Genomic DNA, 21,515 nt, shown 5'->3' with positions numbered 1-21,515 from the left:
CTTCTGGATCACTCGCAGCACGGATTTCGGAGGGGGCATAGCACAGAGTCGGCCCTTACCATAGTGCTTGATAACATCCGCACCAGAGTTGACAAGGGCCAGACCACCCTCATCATCCTGTTAGATCTTACAGCTGCGTTTGATACCCTGTCTCCCTCGGTGTTAATATCTCGGCTGAGGGAGATAGAGGTGAAGGGGCCAGCACTCAGTCTGCTGGCCTCCTTCCTTGACCAGAGGGAACAGAGAGTCAAGTTGGGGGAGTTCCTATCTCTATCCTATCCTGTGCAGTGTGGGGTCCCTCAGGGTTCGGCATTAAGTCCGACCCTCTTCAACATCTATGTGACCCCACTTGCCAGGCTCATTAGATCGTTTGGGATGGAGGTAGTCTCCTACGCTGATGACACTCAGATCTTGGTGTCTCTCGCCCAGTCCGTCAGCTCCTCTGCCTCCAATTTTAGACACTGTATGGAGGCAGTTGCCCAATGGATGATTGACAATTCAATGAGGCTGAATGGCGAGAAGACAGAGATCCTAGTGTTCGGTGGGACGGAGGACATCTGGTCCGCGGAATGATGGCCCTCATCTCTGGGGGCTTGCCCTGTACCCACGCTCCTGGCTTGAAACCTGGGTGTCATGATTGACCCGGCCCTTGCGATGGGTCAACAAGTGAATAGGACAATCTCCACTTGTTGGGGTATTATCAAGATCCTGCGGAAGATCAGACACTATCTGTCCTTGCAAGCCCGCAAGCAAATTGTGGTCGCATTAATAGCTTCCCGTCTCGATTACTGTAATGCCTTATATGCAGGAATAAACAAGGGCCTGTTACAGCGACTACAAATTGTGCAGAACGCTGCACAATTTGTGCTGGATGTGCCCAGGCGCTCGTCAGCCACTGCCGCTAGGAAATCCCTGCATTGGCTCCCGATTGAAGCCAGGATCTCCTTTAAGGTTTTTTGTTTGATTTATGGGGCTTTGACCAGGAAGGGGACGGGAGGAATAAAAGACCTGCTGGTTCCGTATGTTCCCTCCATAAACCTTCGTTCCTCCAAGAAGCTCCTGTTATCAGTCCCCCGCGTTCGAAGAGCTAAGTGGGGAGGCATGGCTTTTTCCAGCCTTGCGCCGAAATGGTGGAACATTTTGCCCTGTGAAATCAAGTCCATGCCATCAATGCAAGCTTTTAGAAGGGCTTTGAAGACATGGCTCTTTGCCAAAGCCTACCCTAAGTTTTGGGATCTGCCTTTTATGATTCTTTATTGATAGGCGCTGTTGGACAGGCCCCACGAAGGGCTCGCTCCCTCCCCGCATGACAGGGCCCAGACATCGGCTCTCCGGGTGCTACCCGCAGAAGCAACCCGCAACCCGTCCCCCTCCGGGACGCCGGCTCCCGGATATCTCTGTGCCACGGGCCCAGGCCCCCGTCAACCCCATTGCCCGGCCCAGCCACCATCTTGGACACTGCACCACGCGGCCGCGTGGCCTCGGCTCGACCCCAACCCTGGGCCTGGCCGGGCCCAGACATCCCGGCACCACCATCCATCCAGGAGGTGAACGGACCACTTGGCAGGTTAATGGGAGAAAGAAGTGTCGATGGCTCTCCCCCGCCAAGTGCCGATCGCCCCCAGCCTCCCCGGGTGCTGGCTCCACCCCCCTGCTGGGTGTCTGGACTCCCTCATCCCAGACCTCCCGACCTCCCAGTGCGAGGGTCCGGACATCAAAGGGCGCCAGACCTATAACTGAGGCAGCCCCAGAGCAGGAAGGCAGTTGTATCCTGGAGTCGAGAGACACCGAGAAGAACTCATCCTTGACGGACTGCTGGCGCTGCCGCAGCCCTGCCTTGTGAACTATCGTCCTGCCTGCTGGCGCTGCCGCGGCCCTGCCTTGTGAACTATTGTCCTGCCTGCTGGCGCTGCCGCGGCCTTCTGCACCGTTCATCCTCGTGGGACCTGCTGGCGCTGCCGCGGCCCGTTGTAACCGTCATCCTCGTTGGGACCTGCTGGCGCTGCCGCGGCCCGTTGCCACCTACGACCTCTTTGGGACCTGCTGGTGCAGCCGCGGTCTGACCCGTCCGAACGCCGAGCTCGAGGATTGTGAGCTACCACCGTTTCACCTCAGTACCTGTAGGTACCAAGACTGTCCCGCTACCCCCTTCCCCTAATAGAGACTAGAATTGAGAGGATCATCGGGTCCTGATCTCCTTGTATCGTACCACCTTACTCAAAGAATTGCCTATAAAAGGTGTTAAGCTGACCTTCGTGTGGTGTCCATCTGTGGGGGGGAAGTTACTTGTCTGTACGATCGCTGGAGACGGCCCTCACCGGAGGCCTCTCCCCTTGTGCTCGGCCGACCCTCCAGGTCCCCGTCTAACATTGGTGGCCAGCGGCGCGATCCGAACCAACGCGTACCGTACAGAGAGTAACTCACCCTACGACTAATCCACAATGACGACCAGAGAGAGCGGATCTGCAGAGAAATTCCAGATGGAAAAACTGGAAGAGTACAACCACCGAGAGCTAAAACAATTTTGCATAGAACTAGGCATTGCTACCACCGGTCTGAGCACGAAAGAGGACTTCAAACACGCCCTAGAATCCTGGGCAGAGACAAATACCGCCGGACCCCGGGACCTCGAAGCCCCGGAAACAAACACCACCCTGACAGAAGAAAGGAGAACGGATCTCTCCCGGGAAGAGATCCGAGAACGAGAGAAAAATAGACTTCACGAGTTAGAGCTGGCACGGCTCAAATTAGACGGAGAATTGAAACTGGCAGAACAAAAGATGAACTTAGAACACTTACGGCTCCAAGAAGAGCGAGAGGAGAAGCAGAGACAGAGAGAACTCGAAGAAAAAAGACTGACATACGAACACGAGTGCAAGCTAGCGGAGATCGAGATGCGCAAACAGAACAAAGACCTAGGGGTGCCCGAGCAACCGCGCCCCCCAGGTACTACCGAACAGAAGGTCCACATCCCCAAAGATGTGGTCCGGGAATATGTCCGGAACGACGACATACAGCAGTGGTTCAAGGCCTACGAGATCGCCATGACTGCCCACCGGATCGCTCGAAGTGACTGGGGAGCCGGTCTATGGGGGAGATTCGTCAATGAAGGCCGTGATGCCCTGCTGCAGCTTCCGGACCATCAAATGACGTCCTATGACCACATGAAGGCCGCCCTCCTCAGTCGATATGGGCTGACGTCCGAGATGTACCGCCAGAGGTTCCGCAACTGCACCCGCATCCCGGGTACAACCTGGATAGAATATGTGAACTATTTCAGCCGAGCTTTCGAGGGATGGATCAAGGGTAGCAACGTAACCACCTACGAACAGCTCTTCAACCTCATTGTGTGGGAGCACCTCTCCAACAACTGCTTCGTCGAGCTCAGGCAGCACCTCCTCGACAGTAAATTGACTGACCCACGGCAGCTCGCCGCCGAGGCTGACCGATGGGAGAGCACCCGAGTGGCCCGAAGTGGGCCCAATGAGCAGAACAGACCCAACCAAGGTCATCATCGTCCCCGAGGAGGAGGAGGAGGCCCGGTCCGGGGCAGAGACGCCGTCCCGGCCGCTCCCGCGAACTACACCCCGCCCCCGGCCGGCCGGGGCAACCCCCCGATGCGCCCGGGGTTCCGAGCCAACATTACGTGTCATCGATGCCAGCGAGTCGGCCACTATGCCAGTGACCCGACCTGCCCAAAGAACCAGACCCCCGGGCTCCGCCAGGTGGCTGCCGCCGCCCTAGGAGAAGAGCAAGTCTCCGAGGAGCCTGAAGATTACGAGCAGGAGCAGCCCGAGTGGGAACCTGCCGCCATGACCCTGGCCTGCCTAGGGGGGAGAGACCTGATCCCGCGGGCTCCCCTACCAGCCAACACCAGGAAGTACAGCCAGTGGGTGAACATAAATGGGCGTAAGGCCGAAGCCCTGCGTGACACAGGGGCCAGTGTGACGGCCGTCCGTTGTCACCTGGTGACCCCAGAACAAATCCTGCCAAATGTTCTTTGCCCCGTCCGATCGGCCGACAATTCGGAGAGCCTGTGTCGGATGGCCTGCGTCCCCTTCGAATGGGGAGGAGTGTCCGGGATGCTAAAAGTGACTGTACGCGACGATGCCCCCGTGGACTGCCTCCTGGGGAATGATCTCGAGAGCTCCCCGTGGGCAGCCGTTGAAAGAAGAGAGCACCTGGGGATGTTAGGCCTCCCGGGCTGGGCGTGCGTAACAACCCGGTCCATGGCCGCCGACACCATCCCTAGATCTGAAGAACCCGCATGGCCAGCACCTCCTCCCCCGATCGCTCCGGAGGAAGACTCCATCCCTACCGACACCCCGGAACAGACCCAAGAAGAGCCCGCTCAGCCCCAAGACCTTCCGGACCTGGCTCAGTGGCGTCAGGAAGGGGGGCCCACCCAAGAACAATTCCGGCAAGAGCAAAAGACCTGTCCCTCCCTCGAGGGACTGCGACAGCAAGCGCTCGCCCAGAGCGCGGGAGACACCACAGGGGCCCACTGGATCTATTGGGACAATGACCTGCTGTACAGCGACCAAAGAGTAGCGGAGCTGGGGACCAGTCGAGTGCTGGTGGTGCCCCTCCGCTTCAGAGACTTCCTTTTGAACCGGGCCCATAATGTCCCCCTGGCTGGACACTTGGGGCAAGACAAAACATACAACCGCCTGGTGACTCACTTTTACTGGCCTAGGATGAGAAATGACGTCTCCAACCACTGCCGGTCCTGCCAGGCCAGCGGGAAGAGCGGCCGCAAACTCAAGGCCCCCCTGCAACCATTCCCCGTGGTGACCACCCCGTTCGAAAGGGTGGGAATAGACATTGTGGGGCCCCTGGACCCCCGAACCGCACAAGGGCATCGCTTCATCCTGGTCCTGGTGGACCACGCCACCCGCTATCCTGAGGCGGTTCCCCTCCGAACTGTAACAGCACCAGTGGTAGGGCGAGCCTTAATGGGGATCTTCTCTCGCGTGGGCTTCCCCAGGGAGGTCGTCAGTGACAGGGGCACAAACTTTATTTCAAAATATATGAAATCCCTATGGCAACAGTGCGGAGTCACCTACCGATTCACAACCCCCTATCACCCGCAAGGAAACGGACTGGTCGAGCGATTCAACCGCACTCTCAAGGGGATGATCATGGGGCTGGAAGAACCCCTACGCCGCCAGTGGGACGTGCTACTACCGTGCCTCCTCTTCGCCTACCGAGAAGTCCCCCAGAAGTCCCTCGGCTTCAGCCCCTTCGAACTCCTGTACGGACACCCTGTTCGCGGGCCTCTCAGCCTAGTTAAGGAGGAGTGGGAAATGGCCCCCCTGAAGACCCCTCCAGACGTCTACAAGTACCTCCTGACCCTCCGTAATCAGACCCGGCGATTCAGAGAGCTCGCCAAAGCCAATCTTGAGGCCAGTCAGGAGGACATGAAGAAGTGGTACGATCAACATGCCTCCTCCATCGAATTCGAGCCTGGCCAGCAGGTGTGGGTGATGTCCCCCATCGAACCCTGTGCCTTACAGGACAAGTGGATGGGGCCCTTCCAGGTGATCGAGCGTAAGAGCCCCGTCACCTACCTCATCGACATGGAATCCCCCCGGAACCCCCTCCGGGTCCTCCACGCCAACAGACTCAAACCCCACTTCGTGCGCTCGGAGCTCAGCCTGCTGATGGCCACAGACATTGGAGCTGAAGAGGACTCTGAGCCCCTCCCTGACCTGCTGGGGACCGGGGAAAAAGATGGTTCAGTGGACGGGGTCCAACTCTCCGAGGCCCTGACCCCGGAGCAGCGCCAAGACTGTCGGGCCCTCCTGCTGCAATTTGCACGCCTATTCTCCCTCACACCCGGGGTCACCCCCTGGTGCCTGCACGACGTGGACACCGGCGACAGTCCCCCTATCCAACACCGGCCGTACCGAGTACCAGAGCGGGTACGCACCTGCATCCAAGAAGAAGTCTCCAAGATGCTCGCCCTCGGAGTCATCGAACCCTCGGACAGCCCCTGGGCCAGCCCGGTTGTACTGGTCCCCAAAGCTGCGGCCCCGGGCACCACACCCGAGCTCCGGTTCTGCGTCGACTATCGGGGTCTGAACGCTGTCACCCGAACCGACGCTCACCCCATCCCCCGAGCCGACGAGTTAGTTGACCGCATGGGGGCGGCCCGCTACCTAAGCATCTTCGACCTGACGGCGGGCTACTGGCAGATCGGCCTCACCCCCAGGGCACAAGAACGATCCGCTTTCTCCACCCCGGATGGACACTACCATTTCAGAGTGATGCCCTTCGGCATGAAAAACGCTCCAGCCACGTTTCAACGACTTGTGAACCAGGTATTGGCGGGCCTCGAGGAGTTCAGCGCCGCCTACCTGGACGACATCGCGGTGTATAGCCACCACTGGTCAGACCACCTCCGCCACCTCCGAGGGGTCCTGCAGGCCCTCCAACAGGCCGGCCTCACAATCAAGGCCAGCAAGTGCCAAATAGGCCAGGGGTCCGTGACCTACCTCGGACACCAAGTGGGGAGCGGTCTGGTGGCCCCCCTCCAGCTCAAGATCGCTGCCATCCAGTCCTGGCGGCCCCCCGTAACTCAAACCGAGGTCCGAGCCTTCTTGGGGCTCACCGGATACTATCGGCGGTTCGTGAAGGACTATGGCAGCATTGTTCGGCCCCTCACGGAACTCACATCCAAGACCAACCCAAACACCGTCAACTGGACTCCCGACTGTCAAGCGGCCTTCGAGAGGCTGAAAGCCGCCATGTGCACCGCTCCTGTGCTCCAGGCCCCCGACTACAGCCGTGAGTTCATCGTCCAGACGGATGCCTCAGACCCTGGCATCGGGGCCGTCCTCTCCCAACTGAACCCCGAGGGAGTCAACCAACCAGTGGCCTTCCTCAGCAGACGCCTCCTGCCCCGAGAACAGCGCTGGAGCACCATTGAGCGAGAGGCCTTCGCAGTAGTATGGGCCCTCAAGAAGCTCCGGCCTTACCTCTTCGGAACCCACTTCCGGGTACAAACAGATCATCGGCCCCTGCAATGGCTAATGCAAATGCGGGGAGAGAACCCCAAACTATTGCGATGGTCCATCTCCCTGCAGGGGATGGACTTCACTGTGGAGCATCGCCCTGGCCAAGACCACGCCAACGCGGACGGCCTGTCCCGCTTTTTCCGCCTCGACGAGGAGAGTCCCCAAGAGGATGGGTGACTCTCCCCGCCTTCAGCTGGGGGGGACGCATGTTGGACAGGCCCCACGAAGGGCTCGCTCCCTCCCCGCATGACAGGGCCCAGACATCGGCTCTCCGGGTGCTACCCGCAGAAGCAACCCGCAACCCGTCCCCCTCCGGGACGCCGGCTCCCGGATATCTCTGTGCCACGGGCCCAGGCCCCCGTCAACCCCATTGCCCGGCCCAGCCACCATCTTGGACACTGCACCACGCGGCCGCGTGGCCTCGGCTCGACCCCAACCCTGGGCCTGGCCGGGCCCAGACATCCCGGCACCACCATCCATCCAGGAGGTGAACGGACCACTTGGCAGGTTAATGGGAGAAAGAAGTGTCGATGGCTCTCCCCCGCCAGGTGCCGATCGCCCCCAGCCTCCCCGGGTGCTGGCTCCACCCCCCTGCTGGGTGTCTGGACTCCCTCATCCCGGACCTCCCGACCTCCCAGTGCGAGGGTCCGGACATCAAAGGGCGCCAGACCTATAACTGAGGCAGCCCCAGAGCAGGAAGGCAGTTGTATCCTGGAGTCGAGAGACACCGAGAAGAACTCATCCTTGACGGACTGCTGGCGCTGCCGCAGCCCTGCCTTGTGAACTATCGTCCTGCCTGCTGGCGCTGCCGCGGCCCTGCCTTGTGAACTATTGTCCTGCCTGCTGGCGCTGCCGCGGCCTTCTGCACCGTTCATCCTCGTGGGACCTGCTGGCGCTGCCGCGGCCCGTTGTAACCGTCATCCTCGTTGGGACCTGCTGGCGCTGCCGCGGCCCGTTGCCACCTACGACCTCTTCGGGACCTGCTGGCCCAGCCGCGGTCTGACCCGTCCGAACGCCGAGCTCGAGGATTGTGAGCTACCACCGTTTCACCTCAGTACCTGTAGGTACCAAGACTGTCCCGCTACCCCCTTCCCCTAATAGAGACTAGAATTGAGAGGATCATCGGGTCCCGATCTCCTTGTATCGTACCACCTTACTCAAAGAATTGCCTATAAAAGGTGTTAAGCTGACCTTCGTGTGGTGTCCATCTGTGGGGGGGAAGTTACTTGTCTGTACGATCGCTGGAGACGGCCCTCACCGGAGGCCTCTCCCCTTGTGCTCGGCCGACCCTCCAGGTCCCCGTCTAACAGGCGCCTTGATGTCTCCGGGCTACGTTGCGCTATATAAGTTTTCATTCATTTCATTTCATTTCACCCTCTAGATACAGCTCATCTCTATATCCAGGAACCATTGAGATCCGTCTCCCCTCTAGATCCAGCTCCCATCTAGATCCTCCTCGCCTCTAGATCCAGATACCCGCTACATTCTGCAACCCTCTAGAGCCAGCTACCCTCTAGATCCAGCTACCCTCTAGATCCAGCTACCCTCTAGATCCAGCTACCCTCTAGATCATCCTCGCCTCTAGATCCAGCTACTCTCTAGATCCAGCTACCCTCTAGATCCTCCTCGCCTCTAGATCCAGCTACCCTCTAGATCCAGCTACCCTCTAGATCCAGCTACCCTCTAGATCATCCTCGCCTCTAGATCCAGCTACTCTCTAGATCCAGGTACCCTCTAGATCCAGCTCGCGTTTATAGCCAGCTACCCTCTAGATCCAGCTCATCTCTAGATCCTGCTACCCTCTAGATCCTGCTACCCTCTAGATCCAGCTCATCTCTAGATCCAGCTCATCTCTAGCTCCAGCTACCCCCTAGCTCCAGCTACCCTTTAGAACCAGCTTGTGTTTAGATCCAGCTCCTCTCTAGATCCAGCTACCCTCTAGATCCTCCTCGCCTCTAGATCCAGCTCATCCCTAGATCCAGCTACCCTCTAGATCCGTCTCGCCTCTAGATCCAGCTCATCTCTAGCTCCAGCTACCCCCTAGCTCCAGCTACCCTCTAGATCCAGCTCGTGTTTAGATCCAGCTACGCCCTAGCTCCACCTTCCCTCTAGATCCAGCTACGCCCTAGCTCCAGCTTCTCTAGATCCAGCTACCCACTAGATCCAGCTCATCTCTAGATCCAGCTACCCCTTAGCTCCAGCTACCCTCTAGATTTTTCTCGCCTCTAGATCCAGCTCATCTCTAGCTCCAGCTACTCTCTAGATCCAGCTCGTGTTTAGATCCAGCTTGCGTTCAGCTCCAGCTACGCCCTAGCTCCAGCTTCTCTCTAGATCCAGCTCGCGTTCAGATCCAGCTCGCGTTTGGATCCAGCTACGCCCTAGCTCCAGCTTCTCTCTAGATCCAGCTCGCGTTTGGATCCAGCTCGCGTTTGGATCCAGCTACGCCCTAGTTCCAGCTTCTCTCTAGATCCAGCTCGCGTTTGGATCCAGCTTGCGTTTGGATCCAGCTACGCCCTAGCTCCAGCTTCTCTCTAGACCCAGCTCGCGTTCAGATCCAGCTCGCATTTGGATCCAGCTACCCCCTAGCTCCAGCTTCTCTCTGGATCCATCTACCCACTAGATTCAGCTCATCTCTAGATCCAGCTACCCCCTAGCTCCAGCTACCCTCTAGATCCTTCTCGCCTCTAGATCCAGCTCATCTCTAGCTCCAGCTACGCACTAGCTCCAGCTACCCTCTAGATCCAGCTCGTGTTTAGACCCAGCTCGCGTTTGGACCCAGCTCGCGTTTGGATCCAGCTACGCCCTATCTCCAGCTACCCTCTAGTTCCAGCTCGCGTTTGGATCCAGCTACGCCCTAGCTCCAGCTACCCTCTAGATCCAGCTCTTGTTTAGATCCAGCTACGTCCTAGCTCCAGCTACTCTCTAGATCCAGCTCGCGTTTGGATCCAGCTCGCGTTTGGATCCAGCTACGCCCTAGCTCCAGCTACCCTCTAGTTCCAGCTCGCGTTTGGATCCAGCTCGCGTTTGGATCCAGCTACGCCCTAGCTCCAGCTACCCTCTAGTTCCAGCTCGCGTTTGGATCCAGCTACGCCCTAGCTCCAGCTACCCTCTAGATCCAGCTCGTGTTTAGATCCAGCTACGTCCTAGCTCCAGCTACTCTCTAGATCCAGCTCACGTTTAGATCCAGCTGGCGTTTGGATCCAGCTAGGCCCTAGCTCCAGCTTCTCTCTAGATCCAGCTGGCGTCTGCTGCTGGTTCTGGCCCACTGTACACCACACTCCTGCCCAGTCCCCAGTTCCGGCTGGGGCAGAGGCTCGTCTCTGGCTCTGCCCGCCAGGGCTCCTGGTTCAAAGATCCGGTTTCTGTGCCTGAGGTCTCCTGCTCTCTCCTGGAGCCGGATTCAGACGCTGGATGGCTCAGGCTGAGCTGTGCATTAGCAGAGCTCATAAACCACACTGGAAAGTAGCTCGACCGGTTTGGAAGAGGCTGCCATGGCAGAGGGCGGAGGAGAGGGAGGACAGGTGGCACAGCCAGTCCTGGGAGGGCCTTCAAGCCAACCTCCCAAAGAGCAAACCTTCCTGGTGACCAGGATGAGAGCACTTGGCAAGTCCCAAGAGGGCTTTATGGCCAACCTCACGACAGGACAAACCTCCTGAAGCCAGTGGAACAGCAGGTCCCAGAGTGAGCCTTCTTATCTAGCAGGAAGGGCGCGGCTGGCAGAGCCAGGCCTGTTTGGCATAAGCTCCCCTTGCTTGCAGGGAGAGGCCCTGGCTCTGGGCATCACTTCTGTCTGGTCCACGCTGCCCGTGAGATGTGTGGGGTGACTGTAGGGGGCTCCCTGGCTCTAGACATTACTTCTGTCAGGTCCATTCTGCCCTTAGGCGTGTGTGGGGTGCCTGTGGGGGCCTCCCTGGCTCTAGACATTACTTCTGTCAGGTCCATTCTGCCCTTAGGAGTGTGTGGGGTGCCTGTGGGGGCCTCCCTGGCTCTAGACATTACTTCTGTCTGGTCCATTCTGCCCTTAGGCGTGTGTGGGGTGCCTGTGGGGGCCTCCCTGGCTCTAGACATTACTTCTGTTTGGTCCACGCTGCCCCTAGGGGTGTTTGGGGTGCCTGTAGGGGCCTCCCTGTAAATGTAAATGTAAATGTCATGGTACTTATAGAGCGCACTGTCACCAGACGGTCACCTTGTGGGGTCGCCTAATCGGCTTCCTGGCGCTGATACTCATACCGCTGTAGAACCCCTCCTGGCTTTCCCTGTGAAGTGTCCACTCCTGGGCACCCCCAGGGTGAAGCCAGGCATCCCAGGGCTGTTGGGGCCGGTGTGGAGGCTAAGCAAGCTATTGCCCAGAGTTGCAGCGTGGGACCCATGATTAGAATAGGCACCGAGGCGAGAATTAACAGTTACGAGGAAATTGAGCCCGAGACCCCGCCGAGGCGGGAATCGAACCCTGGTCCCGGGTCAGACCTCTGCATCAGGGTCTGCCACTCTAACCATTGAGCCACACTTCTCCACTGACTCTACACATTACTTCTGTCTGGTCCACGCTACCCCTAGGGATGTGTGTGGTGCCTGTAGGGGGCCTCCCTGACTCTAGGCATAACTTCTGTCTGGTCCACGCTACCCCTAGGGATGTGTGCGGTGCCTGTAGGGGCCCTTCCTGACTCTGGTCATAACTTCTGTCTGGTCCACGCTGCCTCTAGGGGTGTGTGCGGTGCCTGTAGGGGCCCTTCCTGGCTCTGGGCATTACTTCTGTCTGGTCCACGCTGCCTCTAGGGGTGTGTGCGGTGCCTATAGGGGCCTCCCTGGCTCTGGTCATTACTTCTGTCTGGTCCACGCTGCCCCTAGGGGTGTGTGCGGTGCCTGTAGGGGCCCTTCCTGGCTCTGGTCATTACTTCTGTCTGGTCCACGCTGCCCCTAGGGGTGTGTGCGGTGCCTGTAGGGGCCCTTCCTGGCTCTGGTCATAACTTCTGTCTGGTCCACGCTGCCTCTAGGGGTGTGTGTGGTGCCTGTAGGGGCCTCCCTGACTCTAGGCATAACTTCTGTCTGGTCCACGCTGCCTCTAGGGATGTGTGTGGTGCCTGTAGGGGTCTCCCTGGATCTGGGCATAACTTCTGTCTGGTCCACGCTGCCTCTAGGGGTGTGTGTGGTGCCTGTAGGGGCCTCCCTGACTCTAGGCATAACTTCTGTCTGGTCCACGCTGCCCCTTGGGATGTGTAGGGTGCCTGTAGGGGCCTCCCTGGATCTAGACATTACGTATGTCTGGTCCACGCTGCCCCTTGAGATGTGTGTGCGGTGCCTGTAGGGGCCTCCTTGGCTCTAGACATTACGTCTGTGTGGTCCACGCTGCCCCTAGGGGTTTGTGCGATGCCTGTAGGGGGCCTTCCTGGCTCTGGTCATAACTTCTGTCTGGTCCACGCTGCCCCTAGGGGTGTGTGCGGTGCCTGTAGGGGCCTCCTTGGCTATAGACATTACTTCTGTCTGGTCCACGCTACCCCTAGGGGTGTGTGGGGTGCCTTTAGGGGCCTCCCTGACTCTAGGCATAACTTCTGTCTGGTCCACGCTTCCCCTTGGGATGTGTGCGGTGCCTGTAGGGGCCCTTCCTGGCTCTGGGCATTACTTCTGTCTGGTCCACGCTGCCTCTAGGGGTGTGTGTGGTGCCTATAGGGGCCTCCCTGGCTCTGGTCATTACTTCTGTCTGGTCCACGCTGCCCCTAGTGGTGGGTACGGTGCCTGTAGGGGGCCTCCCCGGCTCTAGACATTATTTCTGTCTGGTCCACGCTTCCCCTTGGGATGTGTGCGGTGCCTGTAGGGGCCCTTCCTGGATCTGGGCATTACTTCTGTCTGGTCCACGCTGCCTCTAGGGGTGTGTGTGGTGCCTATAGGGGCCTCCCTGACTCTAGGCATAACTTCTGCCTGGTCCACGCTGCCCCTAGGAGTGTGTGGGGTGCCTGTAGGGGGCCTCCCTGGCTCTAGACATTACTTCTGTCTGGTCTACGCTGCCTCTTGGGATGTGTGCGGTGCCTGTGGGGGCCTCCCTGGCTCTGGGCATTACTTCTGTCTGGTCCACGCTGCCCCTAGGGGTGTGTGCGGTGCGTGTAGGGGCTCCCTGACTCTAGAAATCACTTCTGTCTGGTCCAGGCTGCCTCTAGGGTTATGTGGGCTGCCTGTAGGGGGCCTCCCTGACTCTAGACATTACGTATGTCTGGTCCACGCTGCCCCTTGGGATGTGTAGGGTGCCTGTAGGAGGCCTCCCTGGATCTAGACATTACTTCAGTCTGGTCTAGGCTGCCCCTTGAGATGTGTGGGCTGCCTGTAGGGGCCTCCCTGACTCTAGACATTATTTCTGTCTGGTCCACGCTGCCCCTAGGGGTTTGGGCGGTGCCTGTAGGGGCCTCCCTGACTCTAGACATTACTTCTGTCTGGTCCACGCTGCCCCTAGGGGTTTGTGCGGTGCCTGTAGGGGCCTCCCTGGCTCTAGACTTTACTTCTGTCTGGTCCAGGCTTCCCGTGAGATGTGTGGGGTGCCTGTAGGGGGCCTCCCTGGCTCTAGACATTACTTCTGTCTGGTCCACGCTGCCCCTAGGGATGTGTGTGGTGCCTTTTGGGGGGCACCCTGACTCTAGACATTATTTCTTGTTTCATCTTCTGGTGATGCCAGTTGTCAGCTGCACTCCTGTTGATGCTGATTTTTGGTTCATCTTTTGGTGATGTCAGTTGCTCTCCTGTTGATGCTGATTCTTGGTTCATCTTCTGGTGATGCTAGTTGTGTCCGTTGTGCTCCTACTGATTCTGATTCTTGGTTAGGTTACTGGTTGACGTGGTTATGTTGCACACCTGCTGATGTGGATTCTTGGTTCGGCTCCTGGTGATGCAGTTATCAGCTGCGCTACTGCTGAGTTATGGTTTGGTTTTGGTTGTGAGTTGCGCTACTGCTGAGTTATGGTTTGGCTTTGGTTGTCAGTTGCGCTTCTGCTGATTCATGGTTTGGCTTTGGTTGTCAGTTGCACTTCTGCTGATTCATGGTTTGGCTTTGGTTGTCAGTTGCGCTTCTGCTGAGTCATGGTTTGGCTTTGGTTGTCAGTTGCGCTTCTGCTGATTCATGGTTTCGCTTTGGTTGTCAGTTGCACTCCTACTGATTCATGGTTTGGCTTTGGTTGTCAGTTGCTCTTCTGCTGATGCTAATTAATGGTTTGGCCTTGGTTGTCGCATGCGCTCCTGCCGATGCTGTATTTTGGTTTGGCATTGTTGTCAGTTGCGCTTCTGCTGAGTCATGGTTTGGCTTTGGTTGTCAGTTGTTCTTCTGCTGATTCATGGTTTCGCTTTGGTTGTCTGGTGCACTCCTACTGATTCATGGTTTGGCTTTGGTTGTCAGTTGCGCTTCTACCGATTCATGGTTTGGCTTTGGTTGTCAGTTGCTTTTCTCCTGATGCTGATTCATGGTTTGGCTTTGGTGTCTGTTGCGCTCCTACTGATTCATGATTTGGCTTTGGTTGTCTGTTGTGCTACAACTGATTCATGGTTTGGCTTTGGTTGTATGTTGCACTCCTACAGATTCATGGTTTGGCTTTGGTTGGTCAGTTGCTCTTCTGCTGATGCTGATTCATGGTTTGGCTTTGCTTGTCAGTTGCGTTTCTGCTGATTCATGGTTTGGCTTTGATTGTCAGTTGCTCTTCTGCTGATGCTGATTCATGGTTTGGCTTTGGTTGTCAGTTGCTCTTCTGCTGATGCATGGTTTGGCTTTGGTTGTCAGTTGTTCTTCTGCTGATTCATGGTTTGGCTTTGGTTGTCAGTTGCTCTTCTGTTGATTCATGGTTTGGCTTTGGTTGTCAGTTGCTCTTCTGATGCTGATTCATGATTTGGCTTTGGTTGTCAGTTGCTCTTCTGTTGATTCTAATTCATGGTTTGGCTTTGGTTGTCAGTTGCTCTTCTGATGCTTATTCATGGTTTGGCTTTGGTTGTCAGTTGCTCTTCTGTTGATGCTTATTCATGGTTTGGCTGTGGTTGTCAGTTGCTCTTCTGTTGATGCTTATTCATGGTTTGGCTTTGGTTGTCAGTTGCTCTTCTGTTGATGCTTATTCATGGTTTGGCTTTCGTTGTCAGTTGCTCTTCTGATGATTCATGGTTTGGCTTTCGCTGTCAGTTGATCTCCTGCTGATTCATGGTTTGGCTTTGGTTGTCAGTTGCTCTTCTGCTGATTCATGGTGTGGCTTTGGTTGTCAGTTGATCTCCTGCTGATTCATGGTTTGGCTTTGGTTGTCAGTTGCTCTTCTGCTCATTCATGGCTGGGCTTTGGTTGTCAGTTGCTCTTCTGCTGATTTATGGTTTGGCTTTGGTGGTCAGTTGCGCTTCTGCTGATTCATGGTATTGCTTTGGTTGTCAGTTGGGCTGATGCTGATTCATGGTTTGGCTTTGGTTGTCAGTTGTTCTTCTGCTGATTCATGGTTTCGCTTTGGTTGTCTGGTGCACTCCTACTGATTCATGGTTTGGCTTTGGTTGTCAGTTGCGCTTCTACCGATTCATGGTTTGGCTTTGGTTGTCAGTTGCTTTTCTGCTGATGCTGATTCATGGTTTGGCTTTGGTGTCTGTTGCGCTCCTGCTGATTCATGGTTTGGCTTTGGTTGTCAGTTGCTCTTCTGCTGATTCATGGTGTGGCTTTGGTTGTCAGTTGATCTCCTGCTGATTCATGGTTTGGCTTTGGTTGTCAGTTGCTCTTCTGCTGATGCATGGTTTGGCTTTGGTTGTCAGTTGTTCTTCTGCTGATTCATGGTTTGGCTTTGGTTGTCAGTTGCTCTTCTGTTGATTCATGGTTTGGCTTTGGTTGTCAGTTGCTCTTCTGATGCTGATTCATGATTTGGCTTTGGTTGTCAGTTGCTCTTCTGTTGATGCTAATTCATGGTTTGGCTTTGGTTGTCAGTTGCTCTTCTGATGCTTATTCATGGTTTGGCTTTGGTTGTCAGTTGCTCTTCTGTTGATGCTTATTCATGGTTTGGCTTTGGTTGTCAGTTGCTCTTCTGTTGATGCTTATTCATGGTTTGGCTGTGGTTGTCAGTTGCTCTTCTGTTGATGCTTATTCATGGTTTGGCTTTGGTTGTCAGTTGCTCTTCTGTTGATGCTTATTCATGGTTTGGCTTTCGTTGTCAGTTGCTCTTCTGATGATTCATGGTTTGGCTTTGGTTGTCAGTTGATCTCCTGCTGATTCATGGTTTGGCTTTGGTTGTCAGTTGCTCTTCTGCTGATTCATGGTGTGGCTTTGGTTGTCAGTTGATCTCCTGCTGATTCATGGTTTGGCTTTGGTTGTCAGTTGCTCTTCTGCTCATTCATGGCTGGGCTTTGGTTGTCAGTTGCTCTTCTGCTGATTTATGGTTTGGCTTTGGTGGTCAGTTGCGCTTCTGCTGATTCATGGTATTGCTTTGGTTGTCAGTTGGGCTGATGCAGATTCATGGTTTGGCTTTGGTTGTCAGTTGTTCTTCTGCTGATTCATGGTTTCGCTTTGGTTGTCTGGTGCACTCCTACTGATTCATGGTTTCGCTTTGGTTGTCAGTTGCGCTTCTACCGATTCATGGTTTGGCTTTGGTTGTCAGTTGCTTTTCTGCTGATGCTGATTCATGGTTTGGCTTTGGTGTCTGTTGCGCTCCTACTGATTCATGATTTGGCTTTGGTTGTCTGTTGCGCTACAGCTGATTCATGGTTTGGCTTTGGTTGTATGTTGCACTCCTACAGATTCATGGTTTGGCTTTGGTTGTCAGTTGCTCTTCTGCTGATGCTGATTCATGGTTTGGCTTTGCTTGTCAGTTGCGTTTCTGCTGATTCATGGTTTGGCTTTGATTGTCAGTTGCTCTTCTGCTGATGCTGATTCATGGTTTGGCTTTGATTGTCAGTTGCTCTTCTGCTGATGCTGATTCATGGTTTGGCTTTGGTTGTCAGTTGCTCTTCTGCTGATTCATGGTTTGGCTTTGGTTGTCAGTTGCTCTTCTGATGCTGATTCATGGTTTGGCTTTGGTTGTCAGTTGCTCTTCTGTTGATGCTTATTCATGGTTTGGCTTTGGTTGTCAGTTGCTCTTCTGTTGATGCCTATTCATGGTTTGGCTTTGGTTGTCAGTTGTTCTTCTGTTGATGCTTATTCATGGTTTGGCTTTCGTTGTCAGTTGCTCTTCTGATGATTCATGGTTTGGCTTTGGTTGTCAGTTGATCTCCTGCTGATTCATGGTTTGGCTTTGGTGGTCAGTTGCGCTTCTGCTGATTCATGGTATTGCTTTGGTTGTCAGTTGGGCTGATGCTGATTCATGGTTTGGCTTTGGTTGTCAGTTGTTCTTCTGCTGATTTGTGGTTTGGCTTTGGTTGTCAGTTGCTCTTCTGCTGGTTCATGGTTTGGCTTTGGTTGTCAGTTGCTCTTCTGATGCTGATTCATGGTTTGGCTTTGGTTGTCAGTTGCTCTTCTGATGCTGATTCATGGTTTGGCTTTGGTTGTCAGTTGCTCTTCTTTGGATGCTGATTCATGGTTTAGCTTTGGTTGTCACTTGCTCTTCTGTTGATGCTTATTCATGGTTTGGCTTTGGTTGTCAGTTGTTCTTCTGTTGATGCTTATTCATGGTTTGGCTTTCGTTGTCCGTTGCTCTTCTGCTGATGCTGACTCATGGTTTGGCTTTGGTTGTCAGTTGCTCTTCTGCTGATTCATGGTTTGGCTTTAGTGGTCAGTTGCGCTTCTGCTGATTCATGGTATTGCTTTGGTTGTCAGTTGGGCTGATGCTGATTTATGGTTTGGCTTTGGTTGTCAGTTCTTCTGCTGATTCATGGTTTGGCTTTGGTTGTCAGTTGCTCTTCTGCTGATTCATGGTTTGGCTTTGGTTGTCAGTTGCTCATTGTTTGGCTTTGGTTGGTCAGTTGCTCTTCTGTTGATGCTGATTCATGGTTTGGCTTTGGTTGTCAGTTGCTCTTCTGATGCTGATTCATGGTTTAGCTTTGGTTGTCAGTTGCTCTTCTGCTGATGCTGATTCATGGTTTGGCTTTGGTTGTCAGTTGCTCTTCTGCTGATTCATGGTTTGGCTTTGGTTGCCAGTTGCGCTCCTGCTGAATAATGGTTTGGCTTTGGTTGTCGGTTGCGCTCCTGCTGATTAATGGTTTGGCTTTGGTTGTCAGTTGCTCTTCTGCTGATGCTGATTCATGGTCTGGCTTTGGTTGTCAGTTGCGCTCCTGCTGATTCATGGTTTGGCTTTGGTTGTTGGTTGCGCTCCTACTGATGCTGTTTCTTTGTTTGGCTGCTGGAGATGCCAGTTGGCAGGGGTACTCTTGGGGATGCAGTTTCTCAGGTGGGCTGCTAGTGATGCCACTGACCGGTTACCCACCTATGTGGATTCTAGAAGGGCTCTTTAGGGCTGTGATATTTTTCTACTAGTTTCTTTCTACACTTACTGCTTGGGCTCCTGCTGATAAATGTTGGGGTCGCTTTCATGGCCCAGAACAGTCTTAGCTCTGTTTACCTTTGCCACAAAAATACCGCTTGGTCCATCAGTGCCAAAGTCAAACTCCTTCCCAATGAGCCTAAAGCAGGCTTGAATGTAGAGAATCTTCCTTCCTGAGGGAAGAAAGGTTAAACCTCAGCTCCAGCACTAGTTAGCAGGGCCCCTGCTCCTCCCCAGAGTCCCTGCATGAAGCTATAGGCCACGGGCCGCGCGCCACCTCACTGGCCGCGCGCCACCTCACTGGCCGCGCGCCACCTCACGGGCCGCGCGCCACCTCACGGGCCACGCGCGCCACCTCACGGGCCACGCGCGCCACCTCACGGGCCACGCGCGCCACCTCACGGGCCACGCGCGCCACCTCACGGGCCACGCGCGCCACCTCACGGGCCACGCACGCCACCTCACGGGCCACGTGCGCCACCTCACGGGCCGCGCGCCACCTCACGGGCCTTCCTTCACCTCACAGACCACCCACCCACATTTATGAAACCTGCACATACCTGCAGAATCTACACAAACTCGAGCCTATGGCCCCTTGCAATGTATTTGTTGTCCCTTGCAGAAGTCCCCAGACACTGCACAGACGTGAGCATCCTGTACATGCCAGTAGATCATGCACATACGTACCCGTCATGCATATACCTGTGAGCTTTGCATACATCCATTGTCTGTTGCCAGAGAATTGCTAACACTCTTCCTCCGTTCTTTCTCTCTCCTGTACCCAGGCTGGAGCGGTTGGTGGACGTGCTCAGGAAGAAGGTTGGCACCGGGACACTGCGGACTATGATCTGATGGCGCTTAGGGCGTTGACTTCGAATGCCTGACTGGAAGGCATCATGAGACTCGGCACACATGCCTTCTTCAGTTTTGTGAATAATGGAGGGCACCCTTTCACTGTGAACCCTTGTGATCAGAAGCACCCGGCACGTGTCCCTGCGAGTGGAACTTGTGTCTCTAAATATGTTACTGCCCGGCATGCAGCAGGGCCCGCTTCATATATTACTGCCCGCCAGCCCTGCAGTGCCATCTTCATATAGTACTGCCCGCCAGCCCTGCAGTGCCATCTTCATATAGTACTGCCCGCCAGCCCTGCAGTGCCATCTTCATATAGTACTGCCTTCCCAGTGCTGCAGAGTCGGTTACCTTATATAGTACTGTCCAGACAGTTTAGCGTGACTTCCCTCTGTTGTATATTTCTGCCAGACCAGCTGCAAAGTTCCTGTCGCCTTCATATAGTACTGTCTAGTCAGGGTTTCAGTATCTCTTACCTTCATATAGTACTGCCTGCCCAGCAGCACAGTGTGTGTCAGCTTCACATTTCTGCCTGGCCAGTGCTGCAGTTTTTACAGCACATTGTCTCTTACCTTAACGTAGTACTGCCCAATCAACACTGCATGGCTGCAGTACCTTGTCTGCTACCTTCATTAAAAAAACTGCCTGACCAGCAGTGCGGTGCCTTCTCCCTTCATATAATACTGCCTGGCTATCAGCTCAGTGTCTGCTCCCTTCACATAGTACTGCCTGTCTAACAGGTCAGTGTCTGCTCCCTTCATACAGTACTGCCTGGCTATCAGCTCAGTGTTTGCTACTTTCATATAGTACTGCCTATCTATCAGCTGAGTGTCTGCTCCCTTCATATAATACTGCCTGGCTAACAGCTCAGTGTCTGCTCCATTCATATAATACTGCCTGGCTAACAGCTCAGTGTCTGCTCCCTTCATACAGTACTGCCTGGCTAACAGCTCAGTGTCTGTTCCATTCATATAATACTGCCTGGCTAACAGCTCAGTGTCTGTTCCATTCATATAATACTGCCTGGCTAACAGCTCAGTGTCTGTTCCATTCATATAATACTGCCTGGCTAACAGCTCAGTGTCTGTTCCATTCATATAATACTGCCTGGCTAACAGCTCAGTGTCTGTTCCATTCATATAATACTGCCTGGCTAACAGCTCAGTGTCTGCTACCTCCATATAATACTGCCTGGCTAACAGTTCGGTGTCTGCTACCTCCATACAATACTGCCTGGCTAACAGCTCAGTGTCTGCTCCCTTCACATAGTTCTGCCTGGCTAACAGCTCAGTGTCTGCTACCTCCATATAATACTGCCTGGCTAACAGCTCAGTGTCTGCTCCCTTCACATAGTTCTGCCTGGCTAACAGCTCAGTGTCTGCTCCATTCATATAATACTGCCTGGCTAACAGCTCAGTGTCGGCTCCCTTTACTTTGTACCGCCTGCTTGGAGGCACAGAGTATATTACCTTCATGCAGCCCTCCTGGGCCAGTAGCACAATGTGTGTTAGCTACATACAGTAGTACCCGGTGAGTAGTATCATGCCCATTACTCTCATATAATACTACCTTCCTAGTCGTTATATGTCTGTTACTTTCATTTAATACTGTCTGTCCAGTGGTAATATGTCTGTCTGTCCAGTGGTAACATGTCAGTTACTTTTATATATTACTGCCTGGCCAGTGGAAACATGTCTGCTACTTTCATATAATTCTGCCTTGCCAGTGGAAACATGTCTGCTACTTTCATATAATACTGCCTGGCCAGTGGTAACATGTCTGCTACTTTCATATAATACTGCCTACCTAGTGGTAACATGTCTGCTACTTTCATATAATACTGCCTGGCCAGTGGAAACATGTCTGCTACTTTCATATAATACTGCCTGGCCAGTGGAAACATGTCTGCTACTTTCATATAATACTGCCTGGCCAGGGGTAACATGTCTGCTACTTTCATATAATACTGCCTGGCCAGTGGTAACATGTCTGCTACTTTCATATAATACTGCCTGGCCGCCATTGGTAACATGTCTGCTACTTTCATATAATACTGCCTGGCCGCCATTGGTAACATGTCTGCTACTTTCATATAATACTGCCTGGCCGCCATTGGTAACATGTCTGCTACTTTCATATAATACTGCCTACCTAGAGGTAATTTGTTTGTTACTTTCATACAATACTGATTGGCCAGAGCTAATGTGTCTGTTACTTTCATATAACACTTCTTGGTGTTACT

At 54.6% G+C, this 21,515-nt stretch overlaps 1 protein-coding gene across 1 annotated transcript in view; it reads left to right on the top strand.

The window, feature by feature from the left end:
- The window catches only part of MIPOL1 (mirror-image polydactyly 1), a 680,101-nt gene extending 660,688 nt beyond the window's left edge, over positions 1 to 19,413 (top strand). Inside the window, exon 14 of the mRNA XM_078659355.1 lies at positions 19,207 to 19,413. Coding sequence (XP_078515481.1) covers positions 19,207 to 19,273 — 67 coding nt within the window. The 3' untranslated portion in view covers positions 19,274 to 19,413. The remainder of the gene's footprint in view (positions 1 to 19,206) is intronic.
- Positions 19,414 to 21,515: the final 2,102 nt, after the last annotated feature.

Source organism: Lissotriton helveticus, chromosome 9 (genome assembly GCF_964261635.1).
Source record: "Lissotriton helveticus chromosome 9, aLisHel1.1, whole genome shotgun sequence".
NCBI classification, from domain to species: Eukaryota; Metazoa; Chordata; class Amphibia; order Caudata; family Salamandridae; genus Lissotriton; species Lissotriton helveticus.
Note: the sequence above shows the minus strand (reverse complement) of the source record. Positions and strands in the feature narration are given on the sequence as shown.